This window comes from Macrotis lagotis, chromosome 7, assembly GCF_037893015.1.
Source record: "Macrotis lagotis isolate mMagLag1 chromosome 7, bilby.v1.9.chrom.fasta, whole genome shotgun sequence".
Classification (NCBI taxonomy): Eukaryota; Metazoa; Chordata; class Mammalia; order Peramelemorphia; family Peramelidae; genus Macrotis; species Macrotis lagotis.
Genome location: NC_133664.1, coordinates 214001281 through 214024991, shown reverse-complemented (window position 1 = coordinate 214024991; position 23711 = coordinate 214001281). Strand labels below are relative to the sequence as shown.

The 23711-nt window shown below is 34.2% G+C and overlaps 1 protein-coding gene and 1 pseudogene across 1 annotated transcript in view; one reads left to right on the top strand and one right to left on the bottom strand.

Moving 5' to 3' along the window:
• Positions 1-23711, bottom strand: part of IPO8 (importin 8) — a 178016-nt gene that overhangs the window by 87345 nt on the left and 66960 nt on the right. The window contains exons 7-10 of the mRNA XM_074195331.1: positions 16254-16348; positions 12085-12169; positions 2420-2554; positions 909-1008 (exon numbers count right to left, since the gene is read on the bottom strand). Coding sequence (XP_074051432.1) covers positions 909-1008; positions 2420-2554; positions 12085-12169; positions 16254-16348 — 415 coding nt within the window. The remainder of the gene's footprint in view (positions 1-908; positions 1009-2419; positions 2555-12084; positions 12170-16253; positions 16349-23711) is intronic.
• On the top strand, positions 21836-22858 carry LOC141493432 (elongin-C pseudogene; annotated as a pseudogene).

Here is a 23711-nt window from a genome sequence, read left to right as displayed (position 1 = left end):
GAGTCTGAATGTATATTGAAGCATATTTTTCTTTACATTATTTTTCTTGTGTTTTTTGTCTGTTTGACTAACATAGAAATGTGTTTTGTATGACTGCACATGTATAAAATACATCAAATTATTTGCCTTCCAAATTGTCTTCTGCAGGAGGGTGGAGGGAGGGAAGTAAGATTAGGGGGAAAATTGTAAAACTCAAAATAAATAAAATCTTTAAGAGAAAAAAAATTACTTGCCTTCTCAAGAGGGAGGAGGAGAAGGAGAGGAGGAAGAGAGAATTGGGAACTCAAAATTTTAAAAAGATTATTAAAAATTGTTTCCACAAGTAATTGGGGAAATGAATTAAATTTTTTTAAAGGATTTTGAACTACTCAAGAGTAGGGGAACCAAAAGAAACCTCTGATACTTCTCTAAAACAACTGAAGTCAATAAGAATCTTTTTTTTTTTTTAGGTTTCTGCAAAGCAAAGGGGGTTAAGTGGCTTGCCCAAGGCCACACAGCCCTTAGGTAATTATTAAGTGTCTGAGAGTAGATTTGAACTCCAATACTCCTGACTCCAAGGCCAGTGCTTTATCCACTGCGCCACCTAGCGGCCCCTAATAAGAATATTTTAAACAAAAAACTGGTAGACTCAGAAGAGACTATCCTAAGTAGGAATGGGAAAAAAGTCAGAAGCAAGACAATACAAAAAAATTCTCACCAAAAAGTTTTCCCACCACAAAATTTCCAAGACCAAGCTAAAGTTAATGCCCCCACCACACTACATAACTTTAGGAATCTAATACAAAACATGAAATCTATATATACAATTTTATTTGTATAGCTAGCTAATAGATCTAATTTAATTTAATAATTTTAATAATAACTTCTAAAAAAGATAAATAGGTGAGAAACAAAACCATCTCAATTACCAAACTTCATTCGTATATATTCATATGGATCCTCTTGCCAGAGCTCTTCATCCTCATCTTTATAACACATCACAGTGAAAATCACATCTTCACATATATTCTAAGAGCAAGGAAACCCAAAACAAAACAATGTAGGCTTGTCTACATTTTGGTAATGTCATTATCATTTTAACATTTATTTAATGTCTTTAGTCCACAATGATTCTATTTTAAAAAAAAAGGCATTTGGATTCACTAAGAGAACAGGATTGTTAAAGAGCTATTGATCCATTGACCAAAGGAAAAAAAGTCCAAAAAAGTGGCTCAAAAGTAAAAAATCTCTCAAACAAAGAAATAGAGAGAGCAGGCTTTAGACAGGAAACCAGGGTTCAAATCCCACCCCTGACATTTACTCCCTATGTCACTGTCAAGAAGTTACTTGACCTCCCTTGGCCTCAATTTCTACATTCAATGCTAACAGAGTCAACTAGATGGTTTCTGCCAGCTCCAGATCAATGAATCCAAAGGCCAAAGAGTGCAAGTCTTATACTAGAGTTTCACAAAACACACTTCTGTAAGGTATCAAAGTTTTTATAACTTCAGTAAATCTGCAGCCAACATATCACCTCAAATTTGCAATTAAATACTAAAAAATTAATATCTTCATTGTGAGAGGTTAAAAGGGTATTACCCAAATTAAAAGTATTTTAATAGAGGGAACTTTCTTGCAATCAAATATTTCTTCAGCAGAACAAAAATACAACATAATGTAAAAAATATTTTTAAAAGACTAATATAACTAAAACTATGCAAATGTGACCTTTCATCACAAATAGTATAGCAAAAACAATTTTACTCAAACATTTAAGAAGCCAATTTTATAGTTATCATATTGGAGATTAAGAAAACTTTATGGATTTCTCCAATACAGACCAAAAATAAGAAAAATCATTTAACTTCCTAAAATATCTTCCAATTACTCAAGTTATTTGTATAAAAACAAAGATTTGTTCAGAATCTGCTTTATATCACATAAAGTCACAACTTTAAATACCAGTATTAAGATGAACAACAAACATTAAAAACAGAAATTTGTGACTGTTATTTATTACAGAATATCATAGTACCCTCTAAGAAACTTCATTACTATACTAAATAGTAGATATATTTTTATACTGTTTTTTTCAAAGTATTTTCATAATATACCACATTTGATCTTCAAAACAATCCAGTAAAGTAGACTATGAAGACAGTATCATTTGGACCAGGTGAAAGTAAAATAACATGTTCATGGTCATTCAGCAAAATTTGAAACTAAGAGAAAGATCTTTTTATTCTTGTTCAGCCTGCTTGCTATAAAACTAACAAAAGGTCTCAATTTTCCTTGCAATCTCATCAAACTATTTTATTTTTGACACTATAATACATTTAAGGATATTGAATAGACCCCATATTGCATTTATTATTATTTTGTTTGAAAGTTCTAATTTAAGCATTTAATTCTAATTTAAGAACTTTAGGTTTACACTGACCTGTATATGTGGCTTCATCTGTTTCCAGGTGATAGAATGAATTACCCCTTGATTAAGATAATTCAGTGTTTGCTGAAGAACACGTGGAGCCACATACTCTTTCTGTCTATACTGGTTTAAAATTTTTAAAAGTACCTAAGAAAGGTTTTCAAGGAAGAAAAAAAAATATTAACAACAAAGAATACAAGAGAATTTTAGATCTGAAAGCAACTTCTGAGATAAGCTATACCAACCCCTTCAATTTATAGATGATAAAACTGATGTCTAACAAGGTTCAAATGAGCAGCAATCCAAGTTCAAAAAACACAAAATGTATTCAATGTAATCTTAAAAGTACAATGCTCCTTTATTATATACACTAGAACTGACTAAATAAAATAACTTACTCAACATTAAATAGGTGGTATAGGTAACAAGTCAAAAAACATTGCTTATGGGTTATTATGAGCCAGGCACTGTGCTAAGAGCTCAGATATAAATACAAGACCAAAAAAAAAAAAAAAAAAACCCAGATAGTCCTGGCCCTCAAAGAGCTCACACTCTACTATGAGGGGAAAAATACCTAAAAGAAAACAGAAAGAAGGAAGAAAAGTTAAAGAGGAGAAAAGGGGAGGCCCACAAAGGAATTAAACTGTAAAAGCTCAGTTACATTCCTTAAAATGGAGATCCTAAGTAAAGGACTAACAGGGCATAGTAGAATATATAATCAGAATGTATGACTTAAAATCAAGATAAGAATTTCTTTTGTATTATCTTAATTTCTATGTTTACAAATTACAAAATTTTCAGTGAGATAGTCAGCTTCAATACCCAGGTCTGTACATTTCTTTCCAATCTACTGACCTCAGGCAGATAAGAGAATTATAATTTTTTAATCAGCATAGTTAGCATTGTGCAAATATAAAAATTAAAGAACCAAGATAAGAATTTATAGTGTCAGATCATACTAACATTAGAATATTCAGAGTTATAAGAAAAATATATGCAAAAATGATACTGGTAAAATTCCATTATAATGAACTTTAAACAGGCATCCTTTGTCAATTTACTCATCTGTTAGCTGAAATAGCAGAGAACACATTTCATGATCTTGATCTCCAAATTCCAAGCCAACTTTCTGTAAGAAGACTGTCACTAATAAGTATTGCTTATAATGAAATCCCAGATTGTTTAAACAAAGTACCATCAAAGGAAGATGTCCTTGCAGGCTTTCTCATCCAAGATAGAAAATAGCCTTTAGAAAGTATTCTCTTGGATGAATAAATAAGAATGCAATTTACATACAAGAAAATGTTTCTGTCAAAAGACTAAAGTGTTCTAAATTTACAAAAAAAACTGATTTGGAGACAAATCCCCACCTCCACACCTTTTATTTTCTTTTTTGCAAGGCAATGGGGTTAAGTAGCTTTCCCAAGACCATACAGCTAGGTAATTATTAAATGTCTGGGGCCAGATTTGAACTCAGTTACTCCTGACTCCAGGGGCGGTGCACTATCCACTTCACCACCTATCAACCCCAAGAGACTCCACCCCTTTTTTTTAAAAGCTATTCTGGGATAAGAGAGGAATCAAAGAAGGGAAAACAATAGTGCTTTTAGTGGATGGAATGATTACTAGCAATAAAGAGAAGACAGTTACTGAATTTTATTTTGCTTCTATCTTGAAAATGTTTGAAATGAAAATATAAACAGTATAATAGGGAATAGATATATATGCATGATAAGTAATGATTGTAAAAGAGGCCCATTTGTCTTTATGAATTCAAGTTACTAGGTCCACAGGAGTTATATCTTTGGATACCAAAAGAGCTAACAAATGTGACTTGAGTCTTTGTAAATTATATTAAAAGACTAGAAAATTGGAAAATTACTACAGGCCTAAAGAAGGGTAAGCTTTTGGGGGTAGCTAGGTGGCGCAATGGATAGAGCACCGGCCCTGGAGTCAGGAATACCTGAGTTCAAATCTGATCTCAGGGCAAGCCACTTAACCCCATTGCCTTGGGATAAATAAATGAATGAATGAATGAATGAATGAATGAATAAGTAGAAATAAGAAAAATTGAAATCTGCAGACTACAGGGCAGTAAGAATGATTTATATTCCTAAGAAAATACTTAAAACTTAAAAAAAAAACCTTAAAGAGATTGTGAATATCTTTAACTTTAAAAAGAAGCAATGTTTATAAAGAGAACACTGATTCATCAAGGGCAGGTTATATACATATTTTCTGGTCTAAATATAGGAATTTGATTAGTTTGACTATATATGTATTTATTACAATAGTTCATTCTTCTTTCTTTTTCTTTCTTCCTTCCTTTCTTTATTTCCTTTCTAACTGAGGAAAAAGGAGAGTAAAAGCTAGAATTAGGATTCTCAAAAAAAAAAAAACCCCAAATCATCAGTAACTTAGAAAAGATAGGGCTAGAATTATTTTTATTAAAAAAAGCATCACTGAAGCAAATAAAAGGAAGGCAAAAATGAAATATAAACTGAACTAATCTAAAAGTTACATATTAATTTATTATATACTTAACAGTAGTAATACTATATAGTTTGCCAAGAAGTCAGGAAAGTTAGTGTGGCATGACTTGTCCTTTATTTATTTCATTTTTTTTCCTGAATTTAAAAAAGACCAAATAAAAGGAAGCCGATGGGGTCAAATTCCATCTAACATATATGGCTTATGTGACCATAGACAGATCACTTAACTTAGAAGTGCTAAAGGCAATACTTTTAAGTAGCAGAGATGCTAACTTTTTTAAAAAATAAAAAATGGGGGCAGCTAAGTGGCACAGTGAATAGAGCAACGGCCCTGGAGTCAGGAGTACCTGAGTTCAAATCCGATCTCAGACACTTAATAATTACCTAGCTGTAGGCCTTGGGCAAGCCACTTAACCCCACTGCCTTGCAAAAACTAAAAAAAATAAATTAATTAATTAAAATTAAAATTAAAAATTTATGTCATTAAGAAAAATCACCAAAATTCTTCCCCTGATCCTGATACTCAGCCAAACCCAGAACCAGTGCCTTGGAATCAATATAAACAAAAATTCAATATGTTCCACCATACCTCATAAGTTTCTCTGACCAACAATGTAGCTCACAGTTAAGCTTCAAGGAACCCCTGATAGGATCATTAACCTTAGGGTTTCCCAAGTCACTAGTAGCTCATGAAATCCAGTTTCATTTATTTTTCTCATAATGGGCATCAAAAACAAACCAAAGTTCAAGGTGATCATAGTAAACATGCATCAATCTTTTTTTTTTTGCAGCTAGGTGGTGCAGTGGATAGAGCACTGGTCCTGGAGTCAGGAGGACCTAAGTTCAAATCCAGCCTCAGACTTAATACCTAGCTGTGTGATTTTGGGCAAATCAGCTAACCCCATTGCCTTGCAAAACAAACAAATAAACAAACAACAAAAAAAAAAAACCAAGGTGTGGCACAGTGGATAGAGCACAGGCCCTGGAGTCAAGAGTACCTGAGTTCAAATCTGACCTCAAACACCTAGCTGTGTGGCCTTGGGCAAGCCACCCCACTGCCTAGGAAAAACCTAAAAAACAAAGAAGCCTGATAGACACAGGTAAGCATGATGCTGACTGAATATTTCACTCCAAATTAGCAATGGAAAGTATCTAGTTAGACAATCCATTTAGTATTATCCAAGAAATGATGGACATTTCTGCATTCAGTAACACATAGAGCCCAATAACACGAAAATAACATTTCCTCAATTTCCTCAACTAGTCAAAAGAAGACAAGTGGACAATTCAGAGAGCTAACAGTTCTAGAAGCCCATAGACATTTAATCTGATCACTGTCCCTTGATGACAATCAAAGGCTCTACTCAGCCCAGTCCACATGAAGAGAGAACTTCAGGAACACAAATAAGAGAAAGGTCGAGAGAAGAGACTACTAGACAGGCTGAATTAAATGTTTCACGCCTACAGCCTGTTCTAGTTCCCAATCAGAATAATCAGATTCAGGAGTCATAAATACCTGAATGAAGAATGTGGTTTCCTTACAAAACCCAAGAGACAAAAGCAGAAATTGTGGAGACAGAGAAGCAACTCAGAGAAACAAACAATAAAGACAGAGATAGAGATTATAAGGATATTCAAGAGGAATATAATTCCAAAATGTCCACAAGTAAAGCCTCAAAAAAACAAAACACAGCTTGCCCACAAGATTAATGAAAATTCACATAGACTATTTTTAAAATAAGATTGGGAGAAAAAATTGAAAAGAAATGAGAACAATGGAGCTAAGACTTGGAAAAAAAAATCACATCATCACAGTTATCCCAAGTTTTCCCCTCCTCTACCTCTCAGAAAATCAGGCCATATAACAGAATTTTTAAGTGGGGGGGGATTAGCAAAAGTGATAAATACTAAAAAAGTTAACAATTATGTCCAACTTGTACAACTCTGGGATGCCCTCCTCCAGGAAAGGGTGAGTTGGGAGATGCCTTTTCATATCTCTTCACTTGATCTTTATAATTTTCCTTTGAGATTTTTACATTTTATATTTACATTTGGGGTTTTGGTATGGAGTTATTACTTTCATTTACATTGGTGTAGTAACTTTGTATATCGTTCTCTTAGTTCTGCTTACTTCACTCTGCATGACTGCAGAGATTTTCCATAATTGTGCGTATCACACAAACACACACACACACACACACACACACACACACACAACACCAATTCTCACAGCAGAGCAATATTCCATTACATTCATATTCACAATCTGTTTAGACATTTTCCAATTGATGTCTATTTTTTGCTATCACAAAAAATGCTGCTAAAAATATTTTGGAGTATGTGGGGACTTTGTTCTTCTCAATGGCTTCTTTCAGACATAAGACCAGTAATGGAGTCACTAGTTGAAATGGTATGGATGAATGTTTTTTGTTATTTTATTTGCATAATTCCAAATTGCTTTCCAAAATGACCATACTACACTCTATTACTCCACTGACAATGAATTAATGTAAACTTTATTGTACTGTTTGAACCTAATCCTACATGACTGGAAAAGTAACTGCTTAGTCCTAGATTATGCTACCAGAAACCCAGTTGGATCTAAAGAATATAAGAAGAATATAAGACTATAAGGACTTTTCTCCCACAATACATCTCAAGCAAGCCACATGATTTGACTGGAAACTGCCTCCATGCTAGACAGTCAGTTACTGTTCCTTTGTTTGAAACCTACATAAAGTACAACTTATATTTGGGGTAAGTGGGCTACCCTCTTTCAGATCCCTGCTAGACAAGTTAATAAGTGTCTTTGTAAATTATTCCAGTTTATGAATCTGGAATTTTTCTGAGCTAATAAATTTATGTCAGAAAGAAGGGTCTTTGATGATAGACTCAAGAACTAGAATTGAATCTAGAAAAGTTCATGCTGCATAATGAGGAACCCAGTGAATACCTCCCCTGTTCTAGTGGAATTCAGTCAAATCACCCTGGAAAAGGTCCTAGGACTAAGGACTCTAGATGGAGTTTGAGGGGCTAGGAGAGCAGGAAGGATGAGAAAGTATCCATTAATTCAGCAAGTTCTCTGACAGCTCTTTCTTTTCTCTCTCTCTTTCTTCTTCTCTATCTCTTTCTCTACTTCTCTTACATTCTCTGAAAAAATAAACTCCTGATCTGTGACCTGATATACTAGTGATACCAAATTAAAAGGCCATCAGCTGGACAATGTGACCTGCTAAGAGAGAATCTTCTATACATTTACTTCACTAATTGAGAAAAACTTATCACCTATTATCAGTCACACAATCATTCACTTAAAGACAACAGAAATTCATACCTATATTAGTCAAAATAAACTGTTGTCCAAGGTTGAGTCATTTAAAGGCTGAATGCTCCACAGGAAACCCCTCTTCTTCTCCTCTCTACCCTCTCTACAAGCTTCTCAAGAAAATTTTTGTTGTATGTCATATCTTGTATCATTTGTATATTCTGCTACCTTGAAAGATTTGTAGAGTAAAATGCAGCCAGCCAGAAAATCTGCCATAAAAATACTGTGGCTAGAAAGTTTAGATTGCTGGAGATAAATGAAGTTTCCTGCCTGAAACAGTTCCCCAGGTTTATATAATCAGACACTAACTTTCCAAAACAATAAGTAGGAACTTACTCCCACTTTAGATTTTCAATGGATGATGGGAGGGGCTGAGGAAGGATGGAACAAGGGAAAGCTGGTAAGATTCTTCTCTGTCATGTCAACCCTGGCCAGTTTGTGGTTATGAAGTCAGAAAAGGAATGGGAAAAAAAACGTTTTTCTAGATTAGGAGAAATTTGCGGCATTACAAAAACTAAGTAGACTAAATCTATACTTAAAGAATAAAATTTTTGCTGTGAATTTTCAAATTAAAGTTTGAAGATTTTGGAAATACTGAAATATTTCGATAATGAAAATATGAGTGCCACCATAACTCTTTGAGCCAACTAAAACCAGTGGGCTTTATAATTTGAGGTCTTGGCAGTTCATTGGAAAAATGAAATTTTCCTTTGGGAAAATTGGAATGATACCATTTGTGATTGCAAATTCAGATTTGATTTGAGTTTGTCCTAATATTAAATTATAATATTTATAAGATCATTCATTATTAGTATATTTAAAGTCAATTCAATTCTTCTATTAAGATACTGTGATGAAGATCAAACCTAAATAGAAAATATACTGGGGCAGCTAGGTGGTGCAGTGAATAGAGCACTGAGCCTGGAGTCAAGAGTAGCAAAAAAAAAAAAAAAAAAAAAAAAAAAAAAAATGTATATACTGGATATTTATCATCAAGGTGATTATATCTAGAAACTGCATGAGTGGGGGTGGCTAGGTGGTGTAGTGGATAAAGCACCGGCCTCGGAGTCAGGGATACCTGGGTTCAAATCTGGTCTCAGACACTAAAATAATTACCTAGCTGTGTGGCCTTGGGCAAGCCACTTAACCCCGTTTGCCTTGCAAAAACCTAAAAAACAAAACAAAACAAAAAATAATAAATTAAAAAAAGAAAAAAAATTACTATTATTTTTTAATTTTAATTTTTTTCTCTCCCTTTACTTTATCACTCAAGTGAGTCTATATTTATAGGTGGGAAGGGGTATTTCATTTACTCTTAAACAAGAACATTTTATTAATGTATAAAAAAATTATTTGTACAAAATGAGAATAAATATTAAATAAAATGAGGGAAAAAAGAAAAAAAGGAAAAAAAAAAGAAGACTGGAAATATAGGAAGTTACAAGGTTATGAAGGGCTGAGTGGAGAATAGATAAGAATGTGAAGAGACTTGAGGCAGGGAGAACAACCAGTAAGCTACTATAATAGTCCAGGCATAAAGTAAAAATGACCTGCCATCAGTAGGATAGTAATGAAAGAGGAGGGAACCTGCACATACAAGAATTATTAAGAAGGTAGGATATGGCAACTGTAAAGCAGGTGAGAGAGTGTAAGGAGATAAGGATGACTCTTAGGTTTTGAGTCTGGGGAGACTTGGAAGCAATAAAAATGGAAAGAGTAAAACAGAAAAAAATTACTATTAAAGAAATAAATGATTTACTGCAGACAATAAAAAATAAAATCACATCTAAATAAATAGTGAAAAATATAAAGAAGGAAAATGAGGGAAGGGAACAAAATTTACTAGGCTACAGATAATACCAAAATGCAGTAGTCAGAATTATGCTATCATACAAAGCAAATAAAAATTTACAATGACCAGAAACAAAACAGCAGAGTATATTTTGTTTAAATATACTGTGGTCATGGCCGCTAGGTGGCACTGTGGATAGGATAGAGCACTGGCCCTAGAGTCAGGAGTACCTGAGTCCAAATCCAGTCTCAGACACTTAATCATTACCTAGCTGTGTGGCCTTGGGCAAGCCACTTAACCCTACTGCATTGCAAAAACTAAAAAGATACTGTGGTCAAAAGAAACACTAACAATAGGATTATCAGATCCTAAATATAAAGCTGAAAAAGACTTAAGTCATTTAATCCAACCTCATTTTATAGACTTTAAGGCCTGTGTTGGACCTTAAACTAATTTCTGGAAGATTCTTATCTAATCTTTTTCCTGTCTTATCACCTTCAACAAAAGTCCCTTTTACTACCACATTGTGATTCTTCTAGTCCTGATGCCTCAAGTGTCTTACCCAGAAACAGAAGACAACAAAAGGCTGATAGGAAAAAGGGGATTTGACTTATACTAAGGTCCATTTGAACAAGGAGCTTAAAGTTGCAAAAAAGTTTTGATATCAAAAAACTTACAAATAATAAAGAGCTTCCTTGAAAAAGGAATAGATTGCCTCAAGAAGTGAAGGATTCCTCCTTATTGGAGGTTGTCAATCTGAAACTAAATGTATCTCTCAAATTCTGTGAATCTTTAATACCAATAGTCTCAGTTGTCCTAGTATTATTAATAATAATAGCAGCAGAGGGCAGCTAGGTGGTGCAGTGGATAGAGCACTGGCCCTGGAATCAGGAGGACCTGAATTCAAATCTGACCTATGAAACTTAAATTACCTAGCTGTGTAACCTTGGGCAAGTCACTTAACCCCACTGCCTTACAAAAATAAATATAATAATAATAATAACAATAATATTAGCAGTTGATTCTACATAGAATTCAAGTCCATAAAGTTTTTCACAAATTCAATAAGTACTTTTTTTTACATTGTCATGTATGAGAGAGGTAGTAAGATAAAATATCCATAACACCGGAATTAAAGTTGTAAGACCTTGGTTTAAATTGCCTTTGACAACTAAATGACCTTGGGCAAGTCATTTAACCTCCCTGGAGCCCAGTTCCCCAATCTATGAAATAAGAGGATTGAACTAGAGAGGCTCTGACACACCTTCCAGTGCTAAATAAAATTAATTACAATCTTAGATAATCCTCCTGATAGCCCTGTAAAGGAAATGCTATAGGTTTACTATCCCTCATCTACAGAAGAGGAAATTGAGACAGAAAAAGATTATGCTATGTGTCAGAGGAATCCTTTATATTATATTATACAAGAGGAAAAAGGACCAAGACACCAAATGAGAACAAATACACTGAAATTCAAACAGATATTGTCCCACAAAACAATCATCTGCTTGTTTTGTGCAGATCTAAAACAAAATAATACTAACAATATCTAACTTTTTGCATAGATGCTTCCTCAAATTAGGATTCCTAATATTTTTATTACTGTTTCTTGCCTCCTATATCCCTTTTTAAGGCTCAGTCCTTCTTCAACAAACCTCAATCAGTGACAAACTACAGGTGATACTAAAGATGTATGGTTCAGAGATTTGTACAAGGGAGTTAATGATAAAGCCTAAATTAGAACAAGTGACCAGTTGGGTTCACTCTTTTCATTTCAGTCCAAAGTCCAGAACACCTTGAAGGCTGAAGTTCCAAGGGGACTAGTCAAAAAAGTGACCATCTTGTATTAAGAATATAACTCAATTATTTTTTAAAAAAAGATTATTTTCATTTTCTTAAATAATTAATAAATATTTATAGATTCCTAACATATACTTATTTTTGTAAGGAAAGGCTATTATAAACTTTAAAGCATTACGCAAATGTGAGTCATTTTTAAATTGATAACAAACTCAAAGTCTACCACACAAATACCCTTCAATTTAAAAAGTAAAAGATTTATATTTACCTGCTGGATTCCTACTGCATAAGTTTTCAAAAAGAATTCTGAAAATTCAAAATACTCCTTGGTCACATTTCCTGGGCTTCCATATCTTAAAACACATGCAAAGAAAGTATTTCAATACTTGAATTTTTAAAAGTAAAGCAAGAATAAGAACTTAATGAGAACATAAAAGTACACCAATAAGTATTTGTTAGATGAATAGTTTCAATATAAAAATCTGAAGCTTGTCTTAATTACAGGTTAAGTATAGATAAATTTGATTCTAGAATTATTAAAAAAAAGAGCAAAGATTTAGTATAAACTATTTGGAAGAAGAAAAACATCTCTCTCCTTCCTGCTATCTACTATTTGCTAAACCTAGGTTACTTTTTCAACTTCCTTGATGACTTTTCCATCTCAGGATCTTTATTTACCCTATCCTAAAGATTTCAATATAAATGCTGATAACTCAGATACTTTTAATTCAATCTCTTCAACTTATATCATTTATATCTGCATTCCACTTTCACCACAGACTGGCAGTTACATACTAAATTTGACTATCTTCCAAGAGCTGAAATTTTGAAGATTTCTGAATTTCATCCTAATATTTATTATTATATCTGTGACACCACATGGATCTCATTGTCATCTAATCTCCAGACCGTTGACATATACAACTCCTCCATTCTGGCTTCATAGCCAATTTTAACTCTAAGGTCAGCAACTCTGATGACTCATCCATCTTAGAATGCCTTCTACTATTGTAGACCTTCTAATCTGGAACCCTGAGTAACTCAAACATTTATTTTATTCAAGATTTATTCAAGTATGCTCCAGGAATACCAAGAAAGCATTGTAACTATATAAATTTCTAATACTTGTTACTAATAATACTAATTATTATTTACTAATTAATTGTAATAATACTTATTTGCAAGTCATTTTTCAAAGATTTTCTACCTTTTCCCACACAATTTGAAAAGTTTGCTTCTTCCACTCTCCTACAGATGACCTAGCTTCCTTTTTTACTGAGATAATCATCAGAAAGGAATCTCTCTCTCTCTTCTCCCTAGATCCTTTCTTCTCAAACCTTCTCTAAGACTTTTTCTTTCCATAACTCATCCTCCAACCTCTCCAGAATCTTTCATTTCTCTTTTCCCATCTGGCCACAAACATGTCAGTTATGCACAACCAAAAAAGCATCTTTGCTCACCCTTTCTCTGCCAACAACCCCCCCATCCAATTGCTTCCAGACTATACATATATATATATGTATATATATATATATATATTTATGTGTGTGTATATACGTATATATACACACAAAAATAAAAAGCACACACCCCTAACTTCTTGAAAAAAATAATCTATACAATAATCTATACACTTCCATACTACCTATTTGGCTCTTTGACCTCTTGGTTTTGTCCCCATCACTCTAAGAAATCGATTTCCAAGACTGATCTCCTTTATTAAACAAATCTAAAGGTTTTTTTTTCTCATTTCTCTCTGACCTTTCTGAAATTCCTAATAGCTATTTAATTCTATTTTATGGCAGATTTCGCTTTTTTCTTCTTGTTTACCTAATATGAAAATAATTTATTTGAACCTTTACTCTATTCCAATCAGAATCAATTTGATATGCTTTCATATGAGTAGTCCTTTTAAATTCTGTATATTAGGTCCCAAAGTCATGAGCTGCATATTTTAAAATCACTTGCCCAGTTATAGGAAGCTCAGTAGCCCAATGGATAGAGCACTTGCCTTGGAGTCAGGAAGACAGGAGTTCAAATCCAGCTTCAGACAATTGAAAGTTACTAGCTGTGTGACCTTGAGCAAGTCATGTAAACCTGACTGCCTCACATCCAGTCATCCTGATTCTTATCTGGTCACTAGACCCAGATGACTCTGGAGGAGAAAGTGAGGCTGGTGATTAAGCACAGCTCCCCTCACTAAAATCCAATTCATGTGTTTGTCATAATATCACATCCCTTAAGGGCATGGTCTTAAAGAAGGAAGGACAAACATAATCATCAAAAGAAGCTAGCTACAGGCTCTTCACCCATGGTTTTCTTTGTCATGGTGACGAAGTGCTATATAACAGAGGACATGGAAACATGGAAAATTCTCTAATGTATTTTACATACCCTGGACCATTTTCTGTTGTCCAAAATAAGCAAGTGACCATCTTCTGACCATTTAGTCAATGGAGATATTCCATGCTTAATTCAATTCATGACCCTGCCAATTATTGTTTTTGTCTATTTTAGCGCATACACCATGTCAAACACTGGAATTATTCCCTATCTCTTATAGTTGCTCTTAAATATTCAAGTAATAAAAAGTATCAAACTCTATAAATACAAGATCCTGGAAGAATTCAAAATTGTGAAGAGGATCTGAGGTCTACTTCATTGGAAGGGATCATGGAATCTTTAATAAAGTGTCTTTGGTTCAGAGCTCTGCCTCAATCTCTTTTAAGTGGGACAATTTTAATCCCCATACAAAAATGTCCCCCAAGGTTCTGTCATTGATTCTTGTCTCTTCTCTTCTCTTCTCTTCTCTTCTCTTCTCTTCTCTTCTCTTCTCTTCTCTTCTCCTCTCCTCTCCTCTCCTCTCCTCTCCTCTCCTCTCCTCTCCTCTCCTCTCCTCTCCTCTCCTCTCCTCTCCTCTCCTCTCCTCTCCTCTCCTCTCCTCTCCTCTCCTCTCCTCTCCTCTCCTCTCCTCTTCTCTTCTCTTCTCTTCTCTCTCTCTCTCTCTCTCTCTCTCTCTCTCTCTCTCTCTCTCTCTCTCTCTCTCTCTCTGTCCCTTGGCGACTGAACACATACAATCATTCTATCACTCACAGAGAAAACTCAATCTCCAACAGTAATCCTTCTACAGTCTTCATACCAACAAAACCACAAGATATCTCTACCTAAATGGTCTATACGTTTGAAACCATATCTAGCATATTTACCCTAAATCCTGAATCCTCCTTCTACTCTATTTCAATCAGTGGCAACTGATATCCAGTCACTCTTCTTTAGAACTTAAGAATTACAACTTATTCTCCCTTCTCCCTCTCCATTTACAATCCACTGTGAAGTTTTAACCTTTCTAATTCAGCAATTTCTCACACATCCTTTTTTCCTATCTAATCCTACTGTCCCAACAAGTTAGGGCAATAATTACGATATGCTTGAATGATTTCATGAAGTTCCATGGATTCAACCTTCTGATTCATAACTTCACATAGATTTGGTGATCCAATCACATCACTCTTTAGTTTAAAATTCTTTAATACCTAATTTCTTTGAACGCGTTCTTGCTAGAGACCAAATAAAATGCAAATTCTGAGACCAAGTAGACAAAGTTCACCACTCCTTTGTCTCATCTCCACATATACTACAATCTACACTTTTCACATGCCTTCCTCTACATCGCCTGAAATGCTCCTTGCCCATTTCTCAGTACTATTTCTCTTGCTTTAAGGTCCAGTTTCAAATGACATATCATTCACCAAACTTTCCTGATCAGTCACGCCAAAATTAACATTAATACCTTCAACACTGTGTGACATTAGATTTGCAACTTTCTTATAAATACCTTTTTTGCATTATATTCATTTATATATTTTTATCCCCCTATCTACTGAATTATCGTTCTATGAGATTACATCTCCTCCAGAACCTAATTCAGTGTTCCATACGTGATGAGCACTAAAATTTTTTTTGTTGAACTGTATTTCAAATAAAATTAGTAAATACTATTTATACTGATAAAGATAAGAAAGAAGATAAGTCTTAGACTTACATTTGAGATTCAAATAACTTTTTTCAGTCTAAGAACCCTTAAGAGACCTTAGGAAATTTTTTTTTTATTTGAAGCAACTCTGGATGTACAATTTTTTAAATTGTAACAAGGTCTCCCCTTCAAAAGGTTCTATTTTTCTTGCAAACCATTTTTCCTTTAAAAAAAAAATCACTGTTCTCCCAAAATATTTCCTCTTATATATAAAAGTGTCTGAAAATATCTGCTGAAAGTTATCAAGTTAAACCTATCTACTCTCATAAATACAAACCTCTAAAGAGAAAAAAACTAGAAGTTATTCCCCTCTGAGATTCCAAGTAACATAACTTTATGCATCAAAAGGAAAGAATTCCACAATGACGAAATGATGTAAATATTAATAAACATTAGAATATTACCGTTCAAAAAGACGAGCTACAATATGTAATGCCCATTTCTTACATTTCCACCATACCAGTTCTGGTCTATCATCTTCATCGATCTGTAAGGTCTCCTAAAAGAACAGATATAGACAGATGAATCAATTGTTAAGTATCTATGTGCCAGGACATATGGCAAAAGCTGTGGATATAAAGACAAAGTCAAAAAATCACAAACATAGATAGTAGCACATAAACTGCTGTATAGGTTAAACCGAGTCACAGTACCAGCTCTGGAATCAGGAGGGTTTGAACTCAAATCCAGTTTCAGACACTTAATAATTACTTAGCTATATTGTGGGTACACAGGCTATTCTAACAGCCATGACACAAATCATCTCCAAGTAAACCGCCACCTGGACAGTCTCAGAAGCTGGCTTGCCGCCCTGAGAGATAAGGTGAGCTGGAGTCCTTGGGAGCCAGAGTCCTTGGGAGCTGGACATTCCGCCCCACTGTCCAAGGGCACTAGACACAGCCGTACCTTATCATCTCCTCCCTAACGTACCCTCCTACCCTGTAATGCAAGAAGCTGCGTATACACATCACTTGCACCCCCTAACCATTACCTCATTATTCTTTGTTCTACCCCGGAAGACCTAACAGTATATATGTAATAGCTAAGCAATAATAAAACTGAGCTGGAGGCATAAGGCAGCAGTGGCTTGACTCCTTATTCTCAGCTCCCCTCCTGGAGGGAGGTCGCCGCTGTGGGCCCCAAGGAAGCAAGCCACAACACTATATGACCTTGAGCGAGTCACACTGCCTTGGCCTCATTGCCTTGCAACAACAAAAAAAGAATCACTCTGAACTACAATCTATTTTGTTTTTGTTTTATAGAATACAATGGCTTAATATATCAGGATGGATTTTGGTTAGAGATAAACAATGCTAATCCTTTACAATTAGATTTATTATATATCTTCATACTCTCTATGGTCCAGTTAGGTAGCATCTTGTATTACATCTCTTATCTCCTCCTATACCTAGTCCCCTCCTATACCTAGACTGAACTTCCTCCTCACCTCTGCCTCTCAGAATTTCCAGCATTCTTCAAAGTTTAATTCAAGAAGCACCTTTATGGGGGTGGCTAGGCTGCACAGGGGATAGAGCACCAGCCCAGGAGTCAGGGGTACCTGAGTTCAAGTCCAGCCTCAGACACTTAATAATTGCCTAGCTGTGTGGCCCTGGGCAAGCCACTTAACCCCAATGCCTTGCAAAAATCTTTAAAAAAAAAAAAGGACCTTTATGGGGTCTCTCCTGATACTCACCTAAGACTAGCAACCCTACTCCCAAATTATCTTGTAAATAGAGTTAATTTACTTGTTTGCATATATGTTGTTTCCCATCAACAATTGTAAGCTGCTGAAGTCTAAGTATTAAAAGTACACTTTAATGGCATATTAAAAAAAAAATGTTGACTAACTTCCGCCCATATTCAAAAGCATTTGATCAGTCTCCTGACTACAGTGACATAATGCTGGAAACATAATATCAAAACCAAGAAACACAAACTGGAAGCCTGCATAATAATGGGGTAAAGCAAAAATAGCCACAAATATTTGATATAGTAAAATAGAAAAATTATATATATATATACATATTGAGATGTATATAAATATATGTGTATTACATATACATACATATATATGTGTATATACATTTATATCTTTTTACATGAATATATGTTTGCACACATAACTGTGGTTCAGTCATATACAATTCTGGGAAACCCCATGGACCTCACTCCACCAATACTGTCCAAAGGGTTTTCTTCACAAAGATATTTGAGTGGTCCTTCTCTAATGAATTAAGGCAAAAAGAGGGTGAGTGACTTGCCCAGGGTCATACAGTTTTGATGACTGATGCTTTACAATATAATTTTAGATCTGGTAAGGCAAAGGCACCTGATTTTGTACTTTTTTTCATTGAATCCCTGGAAATTTTTGACTTTTTATTTCTCATGTGAATTTACTTACAACTTTTACTATTTAAAGTAATTTTTTGGAATTTTGATTGCTAGGGCACTAAACAGGTAGTTTAGTTTTGGTAGAACTGTCATTTTTTATTATATTAACTCTACCTATCCATGAGCGGTTGATGTTTGCCGTGTGTGTGTGTATATATATACATTCCACTTTATATCTACTAAGTATCTCAAGCCAAATTTGAATTAGGTCTTCCCGACTTTATATCCAGCACTCTAAACTCTGAGCTAGCTATAAGTCTTATAAAATCTACAAATGCTAGCCATAGCAATAATTAAATATAAATTGAAAAAATAAGTTATCAAAAGAGAAACAAATTTATCAACTATTAAGAGATGAAATGAACTCAGGAAACAGAAAGTCCACTAAAATTTTTTTTTTTTAGGTTTTTGCAAGGCAATGGGGTTAAGTGTCTAAGACTAGATTTAAACCCAGGTACTCCTGACTCCAGGGTGGATGTTTTATCCACTGCGCCACCTAGCTGCCCCTAAGTCCACTAAAATATTAATGGAGCCATTTAACTTTACCAAAGTTACAGAATGCAAAACAAAAATTTACATAAATTATCAAAATTTCTGTATATCACCCATAATATCCAGCAGAAAGAGATAGAGAAATGCTATTCAAAATAACAGTGGATCTGCAGAGGCAGACTCAAAAACTTTTTGAAAACAATTACAAAACACTTCTCACACAAATAAAATCAGATTTAAATAACTGGGCAAATATCAACCGCTCATGGATAGGTAGAGCTAATATAATCAAAATAACAATTCTACCAAAACTAAACTACCTGTTTAGTGCCCTACCAATCAAAATTCCAAAAACTTACTTTAATGAGTTAGTAAAAGTTTTACGTAAATTCATATGGAGAAAAAAAAAGTCAAAAATTTCAAGGGATTCAATGTTAAAAAAGTACAAAATCAGGTGACTTTGACTTACCAGATCTAAAATTATATTATAAAGCATCAGTCATCAAAACTCTGGTATTGGCTAAGAAATGATGGTGGATCAATGGAATAGACTAGGTGCAATAGCAGGAAATGATTATAGTAATCTGCTGTTTGATAAACCCAAAGAGTCCAGCTACTGGGATAAAAACTCTCTCTTTGACAAAAACTGTTGGGAAAATTGGAAGTTAGTATGGAAGAAACTTGGATTAGACCAACACCTCACACCCTATACCAAGATATGATCCACATGGATACACGATTTAGACATAAAAACAGTATTATAAGCAAACTAGAAGATCAAGGAGTAGTTTACCCATCAGATTGATGGAAAGGGAAGCAGTTTATGACCATGAAAGAGATGGAGAACTTCATTAAAAACAAACTAGATAATTTTGATAACATTAAATTAAAAAGCTTTTGCACAGACAAAACCACTGCAACCAAGATCAAAAGAAATGTAGTAAATTGAGAAATACTTTTTACAACTAGTATTTCTGACTCATTTCTAAAATATACAGAGAACTGAGTCAAATTTTCAAAACAATAATGGGGGTCAGCTAGGTTAGAGCACTGGCCTTGGAGTCAGGAGGACCTGAGTTCAAATCTAAACTCAGACTCATTATTACCTAGCTGTGTGACCTTGGGCAAGTCACTTAACCCCACTGCCTTAAATAAAAATAATTTTTTTAAAAAAATGAAAAGAAAAAAACCAATGGAATGTATATAAAATATTTGAAAATCTACCTACCAAGACATATACACTATATAAACACGACCATAAATAATAATGTTTGTCCTTCATTTTCAAAGAAGACAATGTTTTCAGGGAGGATGCCATGACAAGCATGTGAACTGGATTTGAGTGCAAGGGTGCTGTGCTAAATCACTAGTGTAATTTTCTCCTCCAGAGCCATTTGGGTCTAGTGGCCAGATATGAATCAGGTCAACTGGAGATGAATCTGTTTAAATCAGGGTTAAATAACTTGCTCAAAGTGACATAGCTAGTAAGTGTCAAGTGTTTGAGGCTACATTCGAACTCCCATCCTCCGATTCCAAGGCTAGTATTCTATCCACTGCACCACAGAAATAAAGAGTAAATAAATTTTATTTATTCATGGAGACCCAGGGCCAAAATAATAAAAATAACAATATTCCTGAAAATAATTTGCTCACTGAAGGTTATCAAAAGATTACTTTATAGACTTAGGAAAAATAATGGTGAAATCCTCCTGCAGGAACAAAAGGTCAAAAATCTCAAAGTAAATAATGAAAAAGTGAGAATTAAAGAGGCCTAGCTTTACCAGATCTCAAAAAGGAAAGTAATTAGAAGCAGTTATTAAAACTGTTGCAGAGAAGTTGGAGAAGAGAAGCAGAGAGGAAAACAGATTTTTGGTTGGGGGGGAACAAATTATTTAGTGCCAATTAAAATATAGATTAATCAGCAGAACAGATAGACAATATATAGAAGCAAATAACAATAAATAAACCCAAAGAGTGATGAAAATAAGGATTCAAAACAAAACAAAAAACTAGAAAGTTGTCTTGGAAACTTCAGTTAGGTAAAGATTAGCATCTCACAATATATACTCCAACTAGATATGGAACTTAGACTCTATATACTATTAGCAAGTCTGCTTACCTTCCACCTCATGGAAAACACATCCTTCTACTCAAAAGATGAGTTGATAATTAAAATCTCAACATCACATACCAGACTCTAACATTTATATTCAACACTTCACCTCACCCTCAGTTGCCTCTCTTGTTTATTCAGTTTTGGAGGATAAAGGTCTAAACCCCTCTTTTATTAAGCACTAACCCCTTCTTTTATTAAGAGCCTTACAATCTTTCAGGCAACTCCATTTTCCAACAGCAGTTCTTTGGCTTTGACTCCACTGAAAAACACTGCCTCCAGTTGGGAACTCCTTAGTGTCTTATACACACACTTAACCAACCACGTTAAATCTTCTTTTTCAGTGTTCCCCTACACAATCTTCCCCTACTTCATTATGAGCAACTTGAGGGCAAAGTCTGTCTCTTTAAGTACGCACTTGGTACATACTTAATAAATACGTGATTGAATGTAAAAGTGTCACATCATAAACAAATTAGAAATCAAAGAAGAAATTTCAAACTATGACTGGGGAAGAATTCAAACCAAAAAAGAAAAGAGAGATCACAGATAAAAATAAAAGTGACAATTTTGATTATAAGTTTTCACAAACAAAACCATGTGGTTAATATTAGAAGGGAAAAAATTGAGGGTAGGGAAAAAATCTCTAAAGCAAGTTTCTCCCATAAATATAATTAAAAAAACATAAGGAAACTTTTCAAATTTAAGAATAAGAACCATTTCATTCCTTAATAGAGTTGATCATAGAATGTGAATAGGTGGTTTTCAGTAAGAAATTGAAGTTATAAATAACCTTATAAAAATGATTTAAATCATTAATAATTGAAGAGAAATCTACTCTACAATTCTACCTCATATCTATGAGACTGAAAAAATGGTCAAAAAAAGAAAACTGTAAATTGTTGAAAGGGATAATTGAAAATGGGCTCTTACACAGCGGCGGGCGGCTGGGGCCCGCGGGGGGGGGGGGGGGGGGGGGGGGAACGGCCCTGGGAGCAGGGGCTGTGGTGGTGAGCCGGGACCGAGCCACGGTCACCGCAGCACCGATGAGAAGGTGTTTTGTTAAAATTCCTGTGGAAACAAAATATAATTTCATAAGGAGATAATGGATGGAGAAGAGAAAACATACGGTGGGTGTGAAGGCCTAGATGCTATGTATGTGAAATTGATATCTTCTGATGGTCATGAATTTATTGTAAAAAGGGAGCATGCTTTAACATCAGGAACAATAAAAGCCATGTTAAGTGGCCCAGGTCAGTTTGCTGAAAATGAAACCAATGAGGTTAATTTTAGAGAAATTCCATCACATGTGCTATCAAAAGTGTGCATGTATTTTACCTACAAGGTTCGCTACACTAACAGCTCTACAGAGATTCCTGAATTCCCAATTGCACCTGAAATTGCACTGAAATTGCTGATGGCTGCGAACTTCCTAGATTGTTAAATAAAATAAATTATAATAAACTGTTAAATTTTTCAGTATTTAATACCTGTAGTTCAGTTAGTAACTTTTTTCATATAGCATGTTGTGTGGTGGGGAGGTGATGGTTGTGAACTGTAAAGTTCATTGCAAAGCAGATACTTTCAGGCCTTTCTTTTGCATAGAAATCAGTTGAAATTTGTTTTGCGACTTAAATAAAATAAGGATATTTCCACTAAATGAGAAATAAACAAATATGCCAGTTAGTAGATGGCTATGCCTTATCCTTTAGATGTGGTTTTAAATATTAGAACAGTGATTATAATGAGTACTGAAATTTAGGCAAATACTACAGGTTTATACTGGCTAAGTATTTTTAGGGCTTTGGTTTTTATTTTTGGACAGGGAGGGTTAACTTGAACCTACCATATCATAGCAGTCTAGCTTTATTAGTTATGCAACTATTTTGCATTGTCAACTTCTGTTTATAAATATGGCTTGGCCAAAACATTAATTTTCTAATAACTCTTGAATACATAAGAATTGATCTTATGTGTCTTTTGATAAATTGCAGTCGTGTTAGCATATCAAAATGTATCGGCACATCTGTTTTTGTCATACTACTTAAGTGGTATTTTTCTTTTAAAATTATTATGGAAGATTGTTAGGTATAGCTTTTCCAGTAGTGAATTTTTAAGAACTTTAGGCAAGTTGTCAATAAATAATCACAGTCCTAGATAGCTATGGCTCTGAAAACTTAGGGATAGTCATACAATATCCTTTTTGAATAATCTAAAGTACTGTACTTAATCATCTAGCTAAGAAAGCTTCCTTTGCAATTTACTTTTCACTTCTTACATTATAAAAGCATTACTTAATTGTATTAAAATAAGATCATGGCAAATTGTATCTATCCATACCCCCAATTACTCCCCCCCAAAAAAAAACAACTAAAATTGAACAAAAAAATCAATCAAAATAATCTTTATGGGATTTAATATGTGGAATTCATGGTGAGAGCCTGGCATAAAGCGCCTTAATGGTTTGTGGGTTCAGGTTTATTGATGATTGAATCATGTCTTTGTATGTAGTGTATAAAAGAGTTTTGCTGATATTAAGGAACAAAGCCTATACATAATGGATAATACCCTTTGATGACTTCACCAGTATAATAAGGCTTTTACTTAATAAAAATAAATATTTGACCTTTAGGATTAAAAAGGACGAATAAAGACTTCAGTCAGGGTATCTCTTTCCTAGGTATAGAGTCAAGAACATGAAGACTGAGTTTCAGCTTCCTACTTTTCAAATAGGAGAGAATTAATTATACAATGTAAATTTAAATACTGGTGACTAGATTCTTTAGTTCACAAATTGGCAAGACAAAAATTATTCTAATTAATCATTTTGCTTGATTGAAAAAGTTATTGCATCTTTTAATAATTC